General features: G+C 46.2%; 1 protein-coding gene and 2 non-coding genes across 5 annotated transcripts in view; 2 read left to right on the forward strand and 1 right to left on the reverse strand.

Moving 5' to 3' along the window:
* PHF8 (PHD finger protein 8) overlaps positions 1 to 2,936 on the reverse strand; it is a 106,975-nt gene extending 104,039 nt beyond the window's left edge. The window contains exons 1-2 of one of the 3 annotated variants that reach the window (XM_032619835.1): positions 2,002 to 2,931; positions 900 to 1,090 (exon numbers count right to left, since the gene is read on the reverse strand). In XM_032619835.1, coding sequence (XP_032475726.1) covers positions 900 to 997 — 98 coding nt within the window. In that variant the 5' untranslated portion in view covers positions 998 to 1,090; positions 2,002 to 2,931. Of the gene's footprint in view, positions 1 to 899; positions 1,091 to 2,001 lie in introns of all 3 variants that reach the window. The other 2 variants (XM_032619837.1, XM_032619838.1) reach the window with 2 other exon arrangements.
* A 7,009-nt stretch (positions 2,937 to 9,945) lies between these two features.
* On the forward strand, positions 9,946 to 10,048 carry LOC116748161. The gene has a single exon (XR_004348179.1). It is a non-coding gene; the product is annotated as a U6 spliceosomal RNA (small nuclear RNA).
* Positions 10,049 to 16,022: 5,974 nt separating this feature from the next.
* TRNAG-CCC lies at positions 16,023 to 16,095 on the forward strand. Its single transcript has one exon. It is a non-coding gene; the product is annotated as a tRNA-Gly (tRNA).
* The last annotated feature ends 5,774 nt before the right edge of the window (positions 16,096 to 21,869 follow it).

The raw sequence follows: 21,869 nt of genomic DNA on the forward strand, positions 1-21,869 counted from the left end.
GAAGGGACTAATGACAACTGAAAATTCTAGAATCTAACAACATGCAACAGGAGGAGGGCGCCATACACTGTTCTGTTGTACTCTAATGTACAAATCCCTCTCATGGTTTTCTTTCCAGAGCTGGGATATAAGTCCCAATAATGGGATAATATTACAGGTTTATTCCACACACTAACCTCTCTGGAATCCTGGGTGACAGGTGCTTATGTGCACACATGTTTAGCTGGAGGGAATTCATTAGTGGTTTTACTCCTACTGTTTTACCCAACATCTCCTCTGCTTAATTCAATTTAGTTGGATGGTTCTTCAGATAAATACTGTAGAAATAAAATACTATTGCATTTCTGCCTCCATTTACTGAGTGCATGCAAAATGCTTTAAGTAAACAGGAAGGATGTATTAGATATACTTCATGGGTGAAAACAGAGGCTCAGAGAGGCAAAGCAACTTGCCCAAGGTCACTCTGATAATAAGTTGCAAAACCACAACTCAAATCCATGTTTGTTGGACTCAAATATCTCAAAAATGCAGTACCGTCTCCCCCAAAGCCAGCATCTGAGGCAAAACAAAATTGCCAGAATACAAAAATGATACATTCTTTGTGGCTGGAAAGAAAATATTTTTCTAAGGGAAAAAAAACAAAGAAACAGAAGAAGGGTACAAAGAAGAAATACATATGGGAAAAGAAAAAAGAGGAGAAACCAGAGGCCAATGTCAGCTAGGCCCTAGTCTGCAAGGAACGACGTAAGAATCTGGGTCTGGGAGGTGGGTTGGTGTTAACTGTCTGCAAGAGAGGGGAAATAAGTTTCTGAGCAGGAACCTGAACCAGAGTTAAGAAAGGAGCAAGCAAGTGAGCACCTGGTCTCTACACCCTGTCCAGCGTGCCCTGCCCTCCTTACCTGCCATGAAACCAGTCCTGGCACATGTCACACTCGATCATGAAGCGGGTGACATCGTAAGGCAGCCGACAGAGGCAATACACCGGTACCGAGGCCATCTTCGCCTGGCCTTGGAGCGTTCTGCGGTGGGCCAGGTTCTCAAGAGTCAAAGGGAGCGGGAGGCGGCAGCACGCGTTCTCTCTGGACGAAGGCTGGGCACAAACAACACTTTTTACAGAGTGAATCAGGTCCCTCAGCTCACAAATGGGCAGTTACCGCTGCCGGGATGCAACACAGCTGGTGAGGCTGTAGGGGGCAATCGGAGAAAGTCCACCGGCCGCCAGAATTTCTTTAACAAATAAAGAACGGCGCTCTGCCGTCGAGGCTTTTTTTCCCTCCTTACCTCCTTCAGCCCCCAGGGTCAGGGATAACTTCTTTCCGGGTTTCAGGGAAAGATCTGATGCCTTTTCAGGAAGGTTCTTTAATCCCTCACTGCGCCCTCTCCTTGTTAGCAACCTTGTTTCCCAGGGCTCTCAATATTTATTATGACACAAAGCATAGCCTAGAGGATGAGGCTGGGGGTACCTCAGAAAAAGCCACTTCTCTCACCCCCAAAATAGACGCAACTAGAGAGAGATGAGGGATCCTTGGAAGTCCTCAGATTACTCGACAATTACCTCGATGTCTTCAGCAACGAGGCAGACAAGACTAGGCGCCCAACTCAAATCACAGTTCTGGGGTTCTGTTGTGAGAGTTTAAATGATCTGCTCCTTCACTCTCAAAATCATCCCATCCCCGACCAATCGGGAGTCTCATCACCCCAACAACTGAAATAAATCTCAACCTCAAAACTGATCAGCTCACCCTCTACTTCAAAGACGACAGGGTTCTTATTGCACCCCCAAAACTCGAAAGGATCGCTTCAAAATCCCTGAAACTGACTAGAATTTCCTCACACTCCTGCAACCAAGCCAGGATTTTCCTCCCATAGCTCTTAAACTGGCAGGTATCTCCTCACAGCCCCCTCAAACTGACCAAGACTCCCCTGTCCCCCAAAACTGACGGGGATCTCGTCACAGATCCCAAGAGTGACAGGAATATCCTTGCAGCCCCCGAAACTTACGAGAATCTCTTCACGCCTCCCAAACTGACAGGAACCTCCTCACGCCCCAAACCTGACAAGAACGTATTTGGTCCGGAACCCTACAGGGACCTCCTCATCTGCAAAGCCGCAGGGATTCCTCACGCCCGCTGAGCTCAGTTCCACCGAAGCGCCGGCGGCCGGGCTCGCTCCGGAGCTGCTCAGCGCCTCGCTCTGCGAAGGTTCGGCCAGCAGTTCCGGCCCCACAGGCGACGCGCACCGAATTCTGGGATCGTCACGGCAACGCAGCGAACCTCTCTCGCCTTACACTCGAGCCACCCGCTGGGTCGCGCGGCCCTGGCCGCCCTGCGGTTGCTTCAGGGCAATTTTCTCCACAGCTCTGCCCCGGGCCCGGCTGTTAGGGCCTACTGGAGCCCGCGGCTCGGGCCTAGTCCGGCGGCCGCCTGACGAACAGACAAGCGGCGGCGTCGCTGGGCCGGCAGGAGATCGCCGCGAGCAAACCAACGAGGAAGGAGATGAACCGGCGGCCCGGTTGGAGAAAAACAGCCCGAAAAATCGCCGGGAGAAGCCCGGTGGCGGTGATAGGCAATTCAGAGTAGTCAATAAAGTTTATTCAAAACAACGAGGAAGTTGAGGCGGAGAGGGGAGGAGAAATACGGGGTAAACAGCTACCATGTTGAGAGTGGCGCTGCCGCCGCGGATAGGCGACCCGACCGCCATCTTATGAAGGCAGGACACGCGAGGTAACCGCGGCACAGGCGGGGAAGGGCGGGCCCCGGCTCCCGCGTGACGCCATCGGGGGCGGAGCGTCACCTTGAGAAAGGGGGCGGAGCTCGGCCACCTTTGGACCCGCTCGACTCCCCAGGTACCCAATCGACGCTGAGAACCCGGAACCGAAAGGCGGGGAGGCCGCCATCTTAGGCGAGGCAGGCACTTGGCTCCATTTTGAGTGGGGCCAGAGCCTTCCCCGCCTTCGCCTTCCCCCTACTCCGGGCAAGCAGGGAGTTAAGCACCCGCCCCCCACCAACATCACTGACACACTGTAACTCATTCTCTCCCCTCCTCCCCAGATACACACACCCTCCCCTCACACACCCTACACACACACACCCTCCCCTCACACACACATACACACACCCTCTCCTCACACATACACACCCTCTCCTCACACATACACACCCTCCCTTCACACACACTCCCTCCACACACACACAGACACACACACTCTCACTCCCCTCCTCCCCTCCAGCTTTATCCTCTTACGAGAGGAGGTGAACTCTGTGACTGTGCTCCGCAAACTTAATAGGTGGCGGCGGGGGGCGGGCCTTTGGCCCGGTTGGAGGCGGGGCGAGTACTCACAGGTTCCCGTTCATTGAGCACCTTCAGCTGGCCGGTCTCTTTCACACGGTCTCCGGGTCGTTTACTCTTCACCCTGCAAGGGAAGCTCTGTTATTATCCCAGCGAGAGGAAGCGCGCTTAGGGAAGCGAAGTGGCTTAAGTTTCAGAGCCGGGAAGTTGTTGAACCTTGCATCCTCTACTATCCGCCCACCCCCGCGTCCTTCCCTGAGTCCCTTGATCGTAATTCCAACGTAAATCCTCTGTCCCCAGCTCCCTCTGAAATCTCTCTTCTTTGACCCCACCCCAGTTCAGTTTAGTTCAGTTCAAATACGGTTCAAGGATTGCCATGCACCTGTCCCACGATTTTCTGACTACAGCCTGAGGGTGGGGTGGGAGAAGAGGTTGAATGAGTGGAACTCCACAAACATGCTTCAAGGTGGTGCTGGTTTTCTCAGACATTCTAGAATATTCTCTAGGAATACTCTTACTATTTCATTTTCTTAGGGTCCAACTGCTTTAGAAAAGGAAATGTGTGTGTGCACACCAGTTTCCTAAGTGATGGTGGGTTAGGCCCTGGGGATACAATGATGAAAAAGAGGAACTCTGCGGTGGGAGATTGCCAGCCAGTGCAGGAGACAAACTTGCAGGTAAACAGTTGGAATACAGCATCTAGTAAGCACACAGATACCTCTTGCAAAGTTCAGAATGAGGCTAAGAAAGTGCCTCAGAAGCTGCTTGCTGCTGTCAAGGAAGATTTCAGAGAGACTTGGAGGGTATATAAAAGTTCACTAAATTAACAAGAACGTTGTATATAAAGTGTAAGGCCAACTGGCCCGAGGCAGGGGAACACAATCAGATTCACAGGTTGCATCAGACCGAAACTCTCGGGACCACCCAGTTCCAGAAACTGACCTGGAGACTTTCCGGACCACCCAGTTCCAGAAACTGACCTGGAGACTTACCGGACCACCCAGTTCCAGGAACTGACCTGGGGACTTTCCACCCGGCCCAGCCTTCCCGCCTTTTGAGGGCCGGGACTAACCATCCCCCAGGATACCCGAAAAGACCACCAAATAAGGAATACCCTGCGCCCTCCCAGATTCACCACACCCCTTTCCCTTCTTCCCCTATAAAATCTTGCCCAACTCTCGCCTGGGTGCGACTTCTCTGGCCCCTTTCTCTCAGACCAGTGAACCTCGCCCGGGAGCGCTCCCTAATAAAGCTCACTTGAAGCTTTCCTCTGTTTCGCGGTGCCGTTTGTTAAGGTCCGACCTTACATTTGGTGCTGAAACCCGGGAGGGGTACCCAGCCCAACAAATTACCGCGGGGCCACCCCTCCCGACCGGGGACCTCTGCTCACCCACCCGATCCGGCAGAAGCAGGGTAAGTCCCTCCTTCGTTCCCCTCGACCCCCGGGGTCCCTACCCACCGGACTCCCTGTCCTTAACCGCGGCCGCGTCAGGGACTCCTCCGTCTTCCCTCCAAGCTTCGGGCGATTGTGTAGACGTCCCAACCGTCTGACTGCTCTCCAATCCGCCGTGACCAGGGATTGAGACCAGAGACATCTCTCTCTTTCTCTGTTCACCCGGGGACAAACCGGAGGTCATGGGGACCTCAGAATCCAAACCAGATCCTAAGACGCCCCTGGGGTGTCTCCTGGCCAACTTTACAAAACTCGGCTTTTCTCAAGATCTCCGCCGCAGGCGGCTCATATTTTATTCCACCGAGGCCTGGCCACAGTACCCTCTAGACAATCAATCTAAATGGCCTCCTGAAGGGACTTTCGATTTCAACATCCTCCGCGATTTAGATAACTACTGCCGCAGGAGGGGTAAATGGTCCGAGGTCCCATACGTCCAGGCCTTCTGGTATTTACGCTCCCGCCCTTCCCTCTGCATCGATTGTTCCACTTCCCAGATCCTTGCCAAACAGACATCTCCTACATCCAAGCCCCTAATTTCCTTTGACGATGACCCCCCTCCGCTAGCCGACCCACCCGAATCTCTCGCCTCTCCCCCCTCCAGAGCTCCTCTCCAACCTCCACCCTACCCTGAGGCGGTCCCTCCTCCTCCCGAACCCGCTCCGGCCCCTCCAAACCATTCCCCCACCTCCCTCGTGGTTTCTTCTCCCACACCCCTTGCTTCGCCAATCAGTGCACATACACGCTCTCACGACTCCCAAGATTCAAATCTTCTCTGCCCTCTGAGGGAGGTAGCCAGAGCGGAAGGATTAGTTAGAGTTCATGTTCCCTTTTCTCTCCAAGATCTCTCTCAAATAGAAAAGCGATTAGGCTCCTTTTCTGCCGACTCTTCCCGCTACATCAAAGAATTTCGCTACCTCTCTCAAGCTTACGATCTAACCTGGCACGATATCTTTGTGATCCTATCTTCTACTCTGACCCCTGACGAGAGGGAAAGAATTCAAACTGCTGCCCGAAACCATGCAGATCAGGTTCACCTTACCGACAACTCCATGCCTGTCGGAGCGACTGCCGTACCTGGCACCGATCCAGGCTGGACTTATCAGGATGGCCAAGATGGCCGTCGTAAACGCGACCTCATGATCCAATGCCTTCTGGGTGGCATGCGGGCTGCCGCTCATAAGGTAGTCAATTTTGAAAAACTAAAAGAGATAACCCAAGAACCTAACGAAAATCCAGCTATCTTTCTCAATCGCCTTACAGAGGACTTAACTCTCTACACCTGGCTGGATCCCGACACCCCGGCAGGGGCAGCGGTCCTAGCCACCCATTTTATCACCCAATCAGCCCCGGACATCCGAAAGAAATTAAAACGGGCAGAAGACAGCCCTCAAACCCCTATTCGAGATCTGGTAAAAATGGCCTTTAAAGTCTGTAATGGTCGTGAGGATTTGGCAGAATCCAGCCGACAGGCTCGGATGCACCAGAAGGTGGCCCTCCAAACCCAAGCTCTTGTAGCCGCCCTAAGGCCGGCCATCTCCCATGGATCACAGCATCCACGGGGTCCGCAAAAGGCAACCCCGCCGGGGGCCTGCTTCAAATGCGGAAAAGAAGGCCACTGGGCTCGCCAATGTCCCAATCCCCGACCTCCTTCTAAGCCCTGGCCCAGCTGCGGGTTAACGGGCCACTGGAAGAGTGACTGCCCTACAACTGGCCCTCCCTCAGCGTCTCCACGCAGGGGGCAGGCCGACCCAACGGCATTACCACTCGAACTGCTGGGATTGGCTGACGACTGACGGCGCCTGGACTCGAAGACCCTCATCACCCTCGCCGAGCCCAGGGTAACACTACAGGTAGCGGGTAAGTCCATCTCATTTCTGGTGGACACGGGGGCTACCTATTCAGTCCTGCCTACCTATTCCGGGCCAGTTTCTCCTTCCCAGATCTCGGTCATGGGTATTGATGGCAAACCATCCTTCCCACTCCAGACCGGTCCACTCCCATGTCATATCGAAGGACTCCCTTTTACTCATTCCTTCTTAGTCATACCATCCTGCCCAGTTCCCTTGCTAGGCCGAGATGTCCTTTTCCACTTAGGGGCCTCCCTCCAGCTGGTTAGACTTGACCCTAAGGTCCCCTCCTCCCAACTCCTGCTTCCTCTTCTCGGCCTGTCTCTAGAACCCTCCCCCTTCTATCCCCCTCTTCCAATCACACCGAACCCAATCAATCCCCAAGTCTGGGATACTTCTAAGCCCATAATAGCAACACACCATTCCCCCGTCCTCAACCGCCTAAAGGACCCCTCCAAATTTCCATCAAGACCCCAATTTCCCATCTCTGAGACTCACCTTAGGGGCCTACAACCTATTATCACCAGACTCCTAAACCAGGGACTCCTTATCCCCACTGACTCTCCCTGCAACACCCCCATCCTACCTGTCCGCAAGGCCTCTGGGGATTATCGCTTGGTCCAGGACCTCCGACTAATCAATGAGGCCATAATTCCCCTCCACCCAGTAGTACCAACCCATACACCTTGCTCTCCCATATCGCCCCATCCACAACCCACTTTACGGTTCTGGATCTCAAAGATGCCTTTTTCACTATCCCCCTACATCCCGACTCCTATTTCCTCTTCGCCTTTACCTGGACGGATCCGGATACTCATACTTCCAGTCAGCTCACCTGGACAGTTCTTCCCAAGGGCTTCCGCAACAGTCCTCACCTCTTCGGTCAGGCGCTGGCACGGGACCTCACTTCCTGCTCCCTTACCCCCAGCACACTCCTTCAATATGTAGATGACCGCCTCCTTTGTAGCCCATCTCTCAGCCTCTCAAGACAACATACTGCAGATCTCCTCAATTACCTTGGCTCTCAGCGGTTATCAGGTCTCCCCAGCCAAGGCTCAGTTATCTGTATCTTCTGTAACCTACCTGGGGCTCCACCTTACCCCTACCACAAAAGGTCTAACAGCCGATCGCACCCGGATTATCCGTGAACTCCAGCCTCCGGAAACAGCGGAACAAATTCTCTCCTTTTTGGGCCTTCTAGGATTTTTCCGACACTGGATCCCTAACTTTGCTCTTCTTGCTAAACCCCTATATTTGGCTGCTAAAGAAACCCCCCAAGGACCCCTTACCTCTCCCTCCCGGAACTTACCTTTTACCCCTTTAAGAGTCCCCATATTTCTTGATTTAGAAAAAAAGAACCTCACAGTTTGCTACGGAAGCCGCCCAAACTTAACTAATGATGCACTCCCTTGCAATTCATCCCTCCCTGTAACTATGCCAATGGGGGCCCCACCAGGCTTGTTCTTTTGGTGTAATGGCTCCCTTACAAAAGAGGTCAACTCTTCCTCCCCCTTCCCATGTATCCCCGTCACCCTTGTTCCACAACTCACATTATATGGCCAAGCCGAATTTCTCTCACTTACCACACAACTCTCTAGCCAACAGAAAAGGGCCATCTTTCTCCCTATGGTCGCAGGCATTTCCATCGCCTCCTCTCTCGTCGCTGCGGGCATCGGGCGGGGGAGAGCTCTAACACATAGTGTTTCAACATCCCGCGACTTAGAACATAAACTCCAGCTAGCCATTGAAGCCTCCGCCGCCTCCATCTCCTCTCTCCAGCGCCAAATCACCTCCATAGCCCGAGTCGCTCTCCAGAATCGACGAGCCCTGGATCTCCTGACGGCCGAAAAAGGAGGTACCTGCCTCTTCCTACAGGAGGAATGCTGCTATTACATCAATGAAACAGGACTCGTCGAAGACAACGTAAACGCCCTCCATCGCTTAAGAGAAGAACTCCAACGCAAACACCAACAGTCCACCTCCCCAATTCCCGATTGGTGGTGATCCACCCTCTATACCTGGCTAACACCAGTCTTAGGCCCCTTAATTCTCATCTGTATCTTGCTCATGTTTGCTCCCTGTTTTCTTAGGTTCCTTCGCAGGCGCATGGAGGAAGTCTCTCGGGTGGCCACAAACCAAATGCTCCTCGGTCCTTACACCTTGCTTCCTACAGAACCCCCCACTGGTCTCCCCTAAGCCTCGGACCTCTGGCCGCCCGACTCCCCTTTCGACGGCTCCATTCAGCATGAAGTAGCCAGAGATCAGAACGCCGCCCCATTACACCAAAGATGTCAGGATGTAAGGCCAACTGGCCCGAGGCAGGGGAACGCAATCAGATTCACAGGTTGCATCAGACCGAAACTCTCCGGACCACCCAGCTCCAGAAACTGACCTGGAGACTTTCCGGACCACCCAGTTCCAGGAACTGACCTGGGAACTTTCCACCCGGTCCAGCCTTCCCGCCTTTCGAGGGGCAGCACTAACGGTCCCAAGACTGATGCAACCGGTCCCAAGACTGATGCAACTGGCACCAGATATTGCCACGATACCCGAAGAAACCACCAAATAAGGAATACCCTGCGCCCTCCCAGATTCACCACACCCCTTTCCCTTCTTCCCCTATAAAATCTTGCCCAACCCTCGCCCGGGTGCGACTTCTCTGGCCCCTTTCTCTCGGACCAGTGAACCTCGCCCGGGAGCACTCCCTAATAAAGCTCACTTGAAGCTTTCCTCTGTTTCGCGGTGCCATTTGTTAAGATCCGACCTTACATAAAGGATTATCATGTACAGATGCATGGATGCACATGGGAAAACATTTACAAAAAGAAGTTGAATATTAGATTTTATCCTGTAAGCAATAAGAAACCATTGTAGGTTTTTGAGCAAAAGCAACAGAGTCACATTTGTGGCTTAGCCAGAGGACAATCCAGGTTTAGTGGGATCTGAAACTTGTACAGTTTGTGAGGTAGGTTTCATTAAGAAAAGAATATAGACTTGTGAATACAAAATTATGTTCAAAGGTAGACAGAGTATTTCTAGAAGTCATTCCTACACCTGGGTAATAACTATAAATAGAAGTGGTAAAAACATAAATGTCCCCACTAAACCCAAACTAAATGTATCCCGCAAATCAACTTCCACTTAGATGGATCTCAAAAATGTCTGAGGCAGCTCCAGCACCACCTAATACAAGGAAAATGTGACCAGGAAAACTCTCAGTGGGAAGGGACAGCAATTTTAACCAATTGTGGTTTAAATATATTTTGCAAACTTTATAAAACATACGACCATGTGACCATACGGCAAGTGACAAACCCTGCAGCTTAAGCTTTCTTAGCTAAACAAAAAGGCAGGAGGGTGTTCGCTTCAGCAGCACATATATTAACATTGAAAAGACAGAAGATTAGCATGGCCCCTGTACAAGTTTGACATGCAAATTTATGAAGCATTCCATAATAAATGAGAGAAAAAGGGGAGAGGCAGAGAGGAGGAGGCAGTCGCAGTAGTCATGAAAATAAGATGAGGCCTGAATCAGAATAGTTGCAGCAGGGGTAAAAAATGATCAGATAAGTGGGATATTTTGGAGGTTGAATAGGCTGGGCTAGGAGACTAAATGAAAATAGTGGGTGAATGAGTGAAAGGAGTGTGAGTTCGTTTCTAGGTTGGGTGTCATTTCTGGATGATGGTGCCATTGACTGAGCCAAGGTACCCAGAAGAAAAAGCAGTTTTCGTGGGGAAGAAGAGACTAAGTTCAGTGTGGAGTACGTTGAGTTAAGCTGTATGTGGAACATTAATTCACTCACCCAACAATTCTTCGTTGAGCATCTACTATGCACTAGGCACTACAGTGAGGATGTAGCAGTAACCCAGAGGCACTAGGTGTGAGGATGTAGCAATAACCCAGATAAGGTCCTGGCCTTCATGGTGCTAATATTCTTCATGGGGATCAGTCAATAATCAAAACAAATACAATTTCATTCATATATTTATTGAGCACCTACTATATACAAGGTACTGTTCTAGGCACTGGGGATTCAGACAAGGTCCCTGCCCTCCTGTGATTCACATCCCAGAGAGGGAGACAGACAATAAAGTGAGTCAAATAAGATAATTTCAAACTGCAGTGAGTGCTATGATGAAAATAAAACAAGTTATGAGACAGAGAAAGATTTGAATAGATGGTAGTCTATTTCAGACAGTCAAGGAAGGCCTCTTAGAGAAGCTGGCATATGAGTGGAAGACCTGAATAACAGGAAGAGCTGGCCAGGGACAGGGTAGGAGGAATAAAAGTACAAAGTCCCTAATTTGGTGGTGGGGGCCAGTTCAGGGCACTCTCTCAGTAATACCTCCTGAGCATTTATTTATGATGGACTGGGTGGGGTATGGGTGGGGTTTTCGGGTGGCATCTCCAGACATGAGTAAGAGACCCTGTGTATACCCTTAAGGAGTATACAGTCTAATGAGGGAAGCAAGGTTCAATGAACAATAACAGGCTGAAAAAGATCAAACCCTAAGTGCTACCTAGAGGTATGAACAACATGTGTAGGAACAAAAAGGTAGCCTCAATTAGTTCAAACATATTCAGTGAGTGTGTCAGGAAAGGCTTCACAGGAGGTGGCATTTGACCCAGGTACAGTGGTACCCACCCCTAAAAGTTCTTCCCCAGTGATATTGGGTAGTAGAGTTGGGGGGTAAAGGATAACGGGGAAGGCAAAGCTGTCAGGGGGTTGAATCCGAGGCAGTTAGATTTGCTGACAAAGGAACTCACACTGCCATGGATGGGAGGCAGCCAGCTGTTGCCCTGGAAATATGTGCTCTAGTTGTGTCTCACATCAGTGCATGATCTGAACTGACTGCCATAGTACAAGGCTGCCCTGGAAACTTTCTTCCTCTACCCCACCTTCACTTAACAGCTGTAAACATTTACTTTTAATTACATAGGCAATAGTATATGCATTTCCATTGTAAATAAATATCCAAACAGGCTGAAGATGCCCCGACCACCACTCAATCCCTGCTTACTTTCCTAGAGGGAACCTCAGCGAGCTCTTTTCCAATTCATCTCTCTGCATATAAGTACATATAACTATTGAGAGGAAAAATGATGAGGGCCAAAGTGGACTATAAAATACATGAAGAAAGATGGCGAAAAATGGGAAAACATTACATGAGGAAGAACAGACTTGCTCCAAAACGGACTTGAAAGTACAAAGACAGTGAAAACAAAGGACAAAATGATGACAAATAACATCTGAGAAGTTACTGTGCGCTAAGCACTGTTCTAACCTCTTTACATGCATTAACTCACTCAATCCTTACAGCAACCCCATGAGGTAGGTACTAGTACTATCCCCATTTTATGGATGAGGAAGCTGAGTGTAGAGACTTTAAACCACCTGCTCGAGGCCACATAGCTAGTATGTATGCAAGCTGGGGTTCCTGGCAATACAGGGCCATACTCCAGGCTTTTCACCACTCCTTGTGTGAATCTAACAGCAACTGGTAGCTCTAAGATCCATGTCATAAGGAAAGGTGATCGACAGTTCTTTGCATAATTTGAATCACAGAAGCAAAATATGGTTTACACTCACTTGGAATAAAAACTAGCAGGATGGTCCCCCAGGTGCCAAACTAGGTAGCTGAGAACACCAACCCACTCCTCCAGGGCCAGCTTTAGGGGTGTGCCACCTGTATAGAGCTCTGCTCCCAGAAAGGATTTCAGGCTTGATTTAATGCTCTCCTGTCATTGTCTTGACATTCTTAATAATTTTATCTTTGAACCTGTGTCTTGTAAGTATAGTCCAGTGTGACAATGGAGCATACACATGAGTAGAAGAGATACAATGGGTGGCAGTGAGCAGAGCCTGTGGGCACAGCAGGTGATGTGCATGCTGAGCAGTTGGCCAGGCCGCCTGGCATATACAAGCACATCTGGGGCAGTCTGGGGCCCCATGGGGCCCGGAGCGAGGGGCATTGGGGGACATTGGGCCAGTGACAATGGTGGCAGGAGTAGCATAAGCAGTAGCAGGGGTGGCAGTAGCCGTAGCCCTGAGAGAAAGGACAGTCTCTGCATGGGGGCAGTGATGGGACCTGTGGTGAGAGGCAATCTTGCCCTTCTGTCAACAGAGCCTGTCCCTGCAGCATGGGCACAAATATTAACTCTGGCCTGAGCACTGGGACAGGAACTTCTGGCACTCAGGCAGTAAACTTTGTCAGTAAATTATTACAAAATAAAAAAGTACTCACAGACATTGAAGTAAAGTACATCACGGGAGGTTATTAGAATTCTTTGAGGGGTTTTACAGCAGTCCCCAAGCTTTTTGGCACCAGGGACTGCTTTCGTGGAAAACAATTTTTCCATGGAGGGGGGCGGGGGGGGGGCGGGAATGGCTCAGGTGGTAATGCGAGTGATGAGGAGCGGCAGATGAAGCTTCACTCTCGTCTGCAGCTCATCTCCTGCTGTGCGGCCCTGTGGTTGGGGACCCCTGGTTTAGAATAGCTCATTTTGAAAACTAGTGCAAAATTACAAAGCAAATATCCACAGACTAGGAAATGGAAATGAAATTTAAAGATCATCAAAGTAGACACAGATGAAGGCTTTGGATGAACCAATTATTAATGAGGAAGACAATTTAAAAGTGTTTTCCTTAAATTGAAGATATAGTGGTAGAATGCATAAAAAGGTGTTTTGAATTATAAATAAATAATGAAGCCATTTTCATTCCTTGTATGACCTTGTCTTAGTCTGTTCAGGCTGCTATAACAAAATTGCCATAGACTGGGTGGCCAATGAACAGATTTATTTCTTAAGGTTCTGGAGGCTGGGAGGTTCAAAATCAAGGTGCTGGCACATTCAGTGTCTGGTGAGAGCCCACTTTCTGGTTCATAGATGGTAATCTTCTTGCTGTGTGGGAGAAAGGGTGAAGAAGCTCTTTGGGGGCTCTTTTATAAGGGCACTAATCTCATTGATAAGAGCCCCACCCTCAAGACCTAATCACCTACCAAAGGCCCCACCTCCTAGTACCATCACGTTGTGGGGGTTAGGATTTCAACATGACTTTGGGGGGCGGGGACACAAGCATTCGGTCTATAGCATACCTCCACAAGTTACAGGAAATGTCAGAGGAAACGTTAAATGCCATTGTATAAATTTATATTTAAAATTAGCTTCAGACTTAGACAAAACTGATCTGTATGTAGAGTTAAATCTTTTTTAGAAACATTGTTCTACAAGAATCATCAGATCTAGATGTATGAAAATTTGTATTTTGAAATAATTTATCAGGAATCTATCCCAATGTTGTCACAACCTACAATAAACAGTGCCAGTAACAGCTGCATCAGTAGAAAGCTCCTTCTCAAAATGAAAAGTTATCAAACATTTGCAATCTTGACTGATGTTACCTTCAATCATACTGGCTCAAAACGAGGTTGCTAAAAATATAGATTTGATGATTAAATAATTGAATTTGCAGAAAAGTGAGCCAGAAAAATCTTATGATCAATCAAGGTATCATATTAATAACGTTATTATTTATTTTACTAAATAAATTATGATAAAAATATTGTTCTGCAATTCGTAAGTTTATGTTGTTATTCATGTATCACTATTATCCCTATTATGATTTTTTCTTGTTCTTTTTTTTGCAGTACGTGGGCCTCTCACTGTTGTGGCTTCTCCCGTTGCGGAGCACAGGCTCCGGACGCGCAGGCCCAGCGGCCATGGCTCACGGGTGCAGCCGCTCCGCGGCATGTGGGATCTTCCTGGACCGGGGCATGAACCCGTGTCCCCTGCATCGGCAGGTGGACTCTCAACCACTACGCCACCAGGGAAGCCCCCTATTATGTTTTATAAGTAATAAAATATTTATAAAGAAAAAACCTTTTATTTTAGTGCCTTTAACTGCATTTCCCACCTCTCCCCTGGTTTTTGAACAAGGAACCCTCCATTTTCATTTTGCACTGGGCCCTACAAATTATGTAGCAGGCTCCCACTCCTGCTGGATGGTAATCGTGAGATGATTTGAAGGGATTGTAGCCACTCAAACAGCCTTACTGCTCTAAACAAACTCCTTTCCACTGGGAGTAGGAGATGAGGGTGGGTAGAGACAAGATGTCAACACAGAAAAATGGAGGTTAGTGTGGATATCTATCATTTTCACGTGAACAGGATGATACTGTCCAATATCATTTGGCCAATTACTTTCTTCACTTGGCAACATCTTGGAGATCTTTCTGCAAGGAAATCAACCTTGTTCTTTTTTGAATTCCTGTTTAGGGAATTCCATAATTTGGATGGGTCTTGATTTATTTCTCCACTCCCCTGATGGATATTTAAAGTGGCTTTAGGGCTTCCCTGATGGCGCAGTGGTTGCGAGTCCGCCTGCCGATGCAGGGGACGCGGGTTCGTGCCCCAGTCCAGGAAGATCCCACATGCCGCGGAGCGGCTAGGCCCGTGAGCCATGGCCGCTGAGCCTGCGCGTTCGGAGCCTGTGCTCTGCAACGGGAGAAGCCACAACAGTGAGAGGCCCACATACCGCAAAAAATAATAATAAATAAAACAAAATAAAGTGGTTTTAATTTTCAGTAATACAGAGCTTCAGTGAACATACCAGTAGGGGCCTCCTTGTGTACAGGCATGTTTCTGTAGGGGGACACTCACAAGTGAGCTGCTGGGCCACTTTCAATCTTAATTGCATACTGCCAAATCGCCTTTCAAAAGCATTGTGCCAGTTTTCACTCCCATCAGCAGTGTATTTTCACATTTCCTAAGACTCTGACCTTTAAACTCTTTGCCAATCTGATGGAGAAAAAAAATGGTAACTCGTGTTTGTTTTTAACTCTGCATTTTCCCTCACTAGTGCAGTTGAATGTCTTTTTATATGATGTTTATTGGCCCATCCTCTGTGAACTTTTTGTAACCTTTGCCTAGTTTTTCTTACAGGTCTATTTGTTTTCTCCATATTAAATTGTAGGAGTCATTTATATTTCTGGATATTAACCCTTTGTCTATTATATATATTGCTGATATTTTCCCACAGTATGTAACATGTTTATGGTTTGTGTTAGCATACAGGAGTTATCATACAGAATGTTTGTATAGCCACTTGATATATTTACATCAATCTTTTCTTCTATGGCTTTTCTTTTTTGTTTATTGTTTTGGAAGACCTTTTTTATACAAGGCAACAACCATATTATCTTTTTTTCTCATTCTGTTATAGTGCTTTCCATTTAGGTCTTTAACCTACCTTAAACTCATTTCCTTCTCAACGTTTACATTTCTCCTATCTGGAACTCTTTTCCCCCAGATCTTCCTATGGCTGACACCTTCAGAGTCAGCTCAAATATTACTTCTTCCAAAAGGCCTTCCCTGACCACCTTAACTAAATTAACCACCCTCTCTACATTAAGATGTGCCCTAGTTTGGGACTTCCCTGGTGGTCCAGTGGGTAGGACTCTGCACTCCCAACGCAGGGGGCCCAGGTTCAATCCCTGGTCAGGGAACTAGATCCCGCATGCATGCCACAACTAAAAAGATCCCGCATGCTGCAACTAAAAAGATCCTGCATGCCGCAACGAAGATCCCGTGTGCCACAACTGAGACCCAACACAGCCAAAATAAAACAAACAAAAACAAAAAAAGATGTGCCCCAGTTCATTACCTTGACTTATTTTCTTCATAGATCACCTCTTACTGAAGTTACCCAACTTATTTCTTTATATGTTCATGGTCTGTCTCTCCTTAGATTGGAAACTCCATGAAAGTAGGGATTTTGTCTTGTCCCCAGCTTCTAGAATACATTTAGAGTTTATTATAGTGAATTTGATATGATGTAAGGATAACTTCATTTTTTTTCCAAAAGGATGGCTGATTGTCTCAACACCAGGACTTGCTCTTCTAAAGGAGAATTATTACTGAGTCGAGGATGGTTATGATTATTATTCAGTCCAGTGGTTCTCAACCTGTGGTGTATTGGAATCACACTTGGAGATTTTTTTAAAATTTAGATTTAATTTTAATTTAGATATAGATAACAAAGTACCACAAACTGGGTGGCTTAAAACAGAAAGGTATTGTCTCACAGTTCTGGAGGCTAGAAGTGGTATTGGCAGGCCATGCTCACTCTGAAAGCCCTAGCAAAGCATCCTTCTTTGTCTCTTTCTAGCTTCTGGTGGTTGCAATCCTTGACATTCCTTGACTTGTAGGTGTATCACTCTGCCTCCATCATCACATGTGTGTGCCTGAATTTCTCTCTTCTTATAAGGACCCCAGTCATTGGGCTAAGGTCCACCCTAATGTAATGACTTCATTTTAACATACAAAGACCATATTTCCAAGTAAGGTCACAATCACAGGCTCTGGGTGGACATGAATTTTGGGGGGAACACTATTCAACCCAGTACAGAGTGTCACATTTACAAACTCTGCTTTATTAGGTCTGGAGTGGAGGCCCAGCATCCTTAATTTTTAAAAGTTTTACAGACTTGACAAATGATATCAATGTTCACCTGGAAAGGTGGACATGGGGGAAGGCCCTTTTGAAGCAGAATCTCAATCCCAGATGCCAGTAAATAAAAATACTGATGAATTTCACTGCATAAAAGTTAAAACTTTGTGAGGTAAAAAAAATACCATAAACAAATTCAAAAGATCAGCAAAGCTGGGAAAACATATTTGCATTATATATGATAAAAGGCTAATTTCTTTAATTTATAATGAGTTCAGAAGAATTAACATGAAAGAGACAAAACCCAATAGTAAAATGAGCTAAAGAATAAGCAAGTAATTTACAGAGAAAGACATACACATATCAATAGAGATTTGAAAAGATGTTCAATCTCATCCATGAGTAAAGGCATTTAAATCAAAACAATAAAATACCATCTTGACCTATCAGATTGGGAAATGTTTAAAGTTTGATTGTACGTAGAACAAGTGAGGGTATGAAGAAATACTAGATACTTTCATATGCTGTTGGTGGGACTGAAGTTGGTACAACTTTTTTCATTTATAATTTGGCAATATATATCAAAATAGAACACGCACATATTCTTTGAACGTTGTGGGCTTTGCTAGTGCCTCCTCAGCTACCATTTCCCACTTTTTCCTTCCCAACAATTTGTAGATTTTTATTTGTATATCTCTTCTTCCCACTCATAGCCCATGTGTTTTGGGGTAAACAGATCTTACTCCCAGTTCTTCTGACCACAGACATCATTAGTTCAGGGGAGGACTTGTGACCTAAGCAAGCCAATGAGGGAGAACCCTGGGAGTCCTGCTCACTGGGAATGTTGGGTCAGAGTTTTCTCTTCTCTGCTGGACTTAAAGGAAGAGATTCAAAGCCTCCATTGCCACTGGCAGCCATCTCGTGGCCACCTTGGCTAAAGCACTGGTTCTCAGCCTTCAGTGTGCATCATAATCACCTAATCTATTAAAACGTAGATTGCTGATCTCTACTCCCAGAGTTTCAGATTCTGCAGGTCTACAGTACGGACCAAAAATTTCCTTTTCCAGGGCTTCCCTGGTGGCACAGTAGTTGAGGGTCTGCCTGCTGATGCCCACATGCCGCGGAGTGGTTCGGCCCATGAGCCATGGCCGCTGAGCCTGTGCGTCCGGAGCCTGTGCTCCGCAACAGGAGAGGCCACAACAGTGAGAGGCCCGCGTACCGCAAAAAAAAAAAAAAAAAAAAAAAAAAATTCCTTTTCCAAGAAGTTCCCAGGTGATATTGATGCTGCTGGTCCAGGGACCACACTTGGAAAACCAGCTGGATAAAGTAGGGACTGTACAGCAGAGAGACTTAAAGAAACTGGGTAGCTCTAGCTCACCCTACCGCTGGAGTTGTGTTTTGCTACTTGTAACCAAAAGCGCCCTAACCAATATACTCAGCAATCTCGTACTAAAAATTTACCCTATGGATATACTTGCAGAAGTTTACCAAAATATATGCCCAGGGATGATCATTGCAGCACCGTTTGTAATAGCTAAAACTGGAAGCAATCAAAGTACTTGTCAATGCTATTCTCTCACTTCATCCCAGCTTACACTTCTCCCTCCCTGTGTCCTCCAGTCCATCCTCTACCTCTGTGTCTTTATTCCTGTCCTGTCCCTAGGTTCATCAGAACCTTTTTTTTTTTTTTTTAGATTCCATATATATGTGTTAGCATACGGTATTTATTTTGCTCTTTCTGACTTACTTCATGCTGTATGACAGATCAGACAGACGTCCATCCACCTCACTAATACAGCAGAAACTAACACAACATTGTAAAGCAATTATACAGCAATTATACTCCAATAAAGATGTTTAAAAAAAAATCTGGACCTCAAAGTACTTGTCAATAGGGAATTGATCCATCTGATAGAATCATCCATCTAATGGACACTATGTAGTGTTGAAAATTATGAAATATTCTGTGCATGCTCATAGAAAAATATCTCTAAGATATATTAAGTATAAAAATCATGATGATTAAAAGGGAGTAATTTATACTTTTTAAACAAAAGAATAAATAAACAGATATGCAGGTATATGCTTAATTGTTTCCTGGAAGGCTAATTTTGATTAAGAATGGCTATATTTGAGGAAAGGAGTTGAAATTGAGGTGGTGCTAGAGGTTCTTCAGTCTTCATTTTGTATATTTTTATTCTGTTTGAGTTGCCTAACCTTAGGCAAACTTTCCTTTTTTTCAAAAAATAAAATGTCATTTGGAGTTATCTGGGCAAGGCATAGGCCAATTTTACTTTCCTTCTTTGTGTTTCTGTATTGAAGAAACTAATAAATGTTATGTTATTTTTTAAAAGATTAAATCATGAAAAGGTGAATGGAAAATTAAAGACTTCTCAGGTATTCTGATGTGCAGCTAGGCTTGAGTGCCACTAACATGGTGCATAGGTTATAAACTGGTGAGGACTTATACCTATCCAGATTGAGACTTAACTGGGGAGCTACTAATTATACTTTAATGTGCATATGAATTACCTAGGGATCTTGTTAAAATGCAGATTCTGATTGAATAGATCTTAGGTGGGGCCCAATATTCTGCATTTCTAATAAGCTCTCAAGTGATGCTAATGTTGCTGGACTACTGATCACACTTTGATAGCAAGAACAAAGAAAGAGGAAAGGAGGAAAAAGAAGGAAGAGGAGGGACCATGAAGATGGAGAGGAAGGGACAGATATGAGACACTGCAGAATGATTGGGTATATGGAAAGAGGAGAGTCTGAGGTGATGAGGTTTTTGGTCTGGGTGATGGGAAGATAGTAGTGACATTAACCAGAGATAGAGGAATCAAGCTGGAGGAGGAGGAAGTACAGGAAACAATGAAGGAGTGTGAGTAAGACTTCACATTTAAACATACTGAGTTATGATTTTTCTGGGAGAGTATTATGTGGACTTGTTCAGCAGATCATTTGAACTCTGACTCTGCTCAGTAAAGTTCACATAGAGGTAGATTTGAGACTCATCTGTATAAAGGTAAGAGCTGAGACCATGGGATAGGATGAAACTGAACAGGGAGAAAGAATAGTGAGAAGATGGCTGAAAACAGAAACTCTGAGAAATGCTAATCTTAAGAGACATGCTAAGAAGGAAATGAAAAAGTAGTTGGAGAGGCAGTACAGAAGACTAAATATCCTGAAGGGCTTTCCTACTAAAGAACAACTAGATCCGGCATGAAAAATAATTTTTATTGTATTGCTGGATGTGTGAGTTAGCAACTGCTGCATAATAAACCAACTCACAACTCAGTAGCTTGAAACCAAACCATTTATTGTTGCTCATGAGTCTTGGTGCTCTGTTGATCTGCACTAGGCTAGGCTGATCTTGGCTGGGCTCACTCATGTATCTGTGGTCTGCTGGTGGGTTGGCTGGTGGCTGACAGGTCTAAGCTGGTCTGGCTGGATATAGCTAGACAAATGGGTCTCTCATCCTCCAGAAGGCTAGTCCAGGCTCATTCCCATGGTAATTCCAGGGGTCCAAGAGAGTGAGCAGAAGCACGCAAGGCTTAGAACTGACATAATATCACTTCTGCAACAGTCTATTGATCAAAGCAAAACATAAGACTAGTCTAGATTTGAAGGGTGGAGAAACAGATGCCATCTCTTAATGGGAAGAGCTGCAAAAGGTGTAGATACAGGGAGATGTGAACAACTATGGCCATTTTTGTAATCAATTTATCATGCTGGACTTATCAGAAGTAAAAGGAGTCTTTAAAGAGCAAGCAAAATACAGCAAGCAAGCAAACAAACAAAGCCATGACAATAGTAATAAACCCCACTGAGCTGGCTAGGGAGAGCAGGGCACTTGAGGACACTTCCAAAAATGGAATAGAGGTAGTTCCTTGGAAAATTGAGGTGCTGTTACTGGAAGAAATGAGGAAAGGCTGCTGGTCAGGTAGGAAAACGAATAGACATCTGCTTCAGAATCCAAGAATCTAGTCTTTGTCATGAGAAAATTCTAGGAATACTTTAAATTGACACAGAACAGCCTTGTCTTTTTGGTCCTTGAAACCAGTACGCACATGAGGCAACTTTTAGGAGTTTGAGCTTGGACTCAAAACCAGCATGTCAACTGTGTCTTCTTAAGGTATTGAAAGTGTTTTCACATCCACTAGCTTGTGTAACTCTCACAACTACCTATAAGGGAGGTAAAGCAGGCATTATTATTCCCATTTAATACTACTTCTAAAAGTAATTTTGTCACTATCTTATAAAAGTGAGCATTTGCATGCCTTCGGTCCCAGCAGGAGACATGTGCACAAGCATACACGGCAACATTAATGGAAATAAGCCATATTTCCATTGGACAGAGAATGGGTAGATAAATTGTAGTATATTCACACAATGGAATACTATACAGAAGTGAAAACAAATTAACTACAGCTACAGCAGTAACGTGTTTGAGTCTTAGAGAAAAAAAAAGTTGGGTGAGAAAAGGAAGTTGCAGAACACTACATAAAAATAACGTTTTTATAAAATTATAAAGGAAGTACAACCTAACAATATATTGTTTAGGAATAATTACATATGTGATGTAACTATTTAAAAAGAAACCAAGGGAATGAAAACTAAAAGTCAAGATACTGGTTACCTCTGGGGAAGGCAGAGAGATGGAATAGTTTTTAGGTTGGGCAGTGGGCTCATGAGTGTTCATTTTATTATTGAATTTCATTAACATATGTTACATGTATCCTTTTGTGTTTATCAAATAATACATAATTTTTTAAAGTAGTCAAAAAAGGAAAGAGAAATAGCAGAGAAATGTCAGGGAAGCCAGAG

This window comes from Phocoena sinus, chromosome X (genome assembly GCF_008692025.1).
Source record: "Phocoena sinus isolate mPhoSin1 chromosome X, mPhoSin1.pri, whole genome shotgun sequence".
In the NCBI taxonomy this organism is placed as follows: Eukaryota; Metazoa; Chordata; class Mammalia; order Artiodactyla; family Phocoenidae; genus Phocoena; species Phocoena sinus.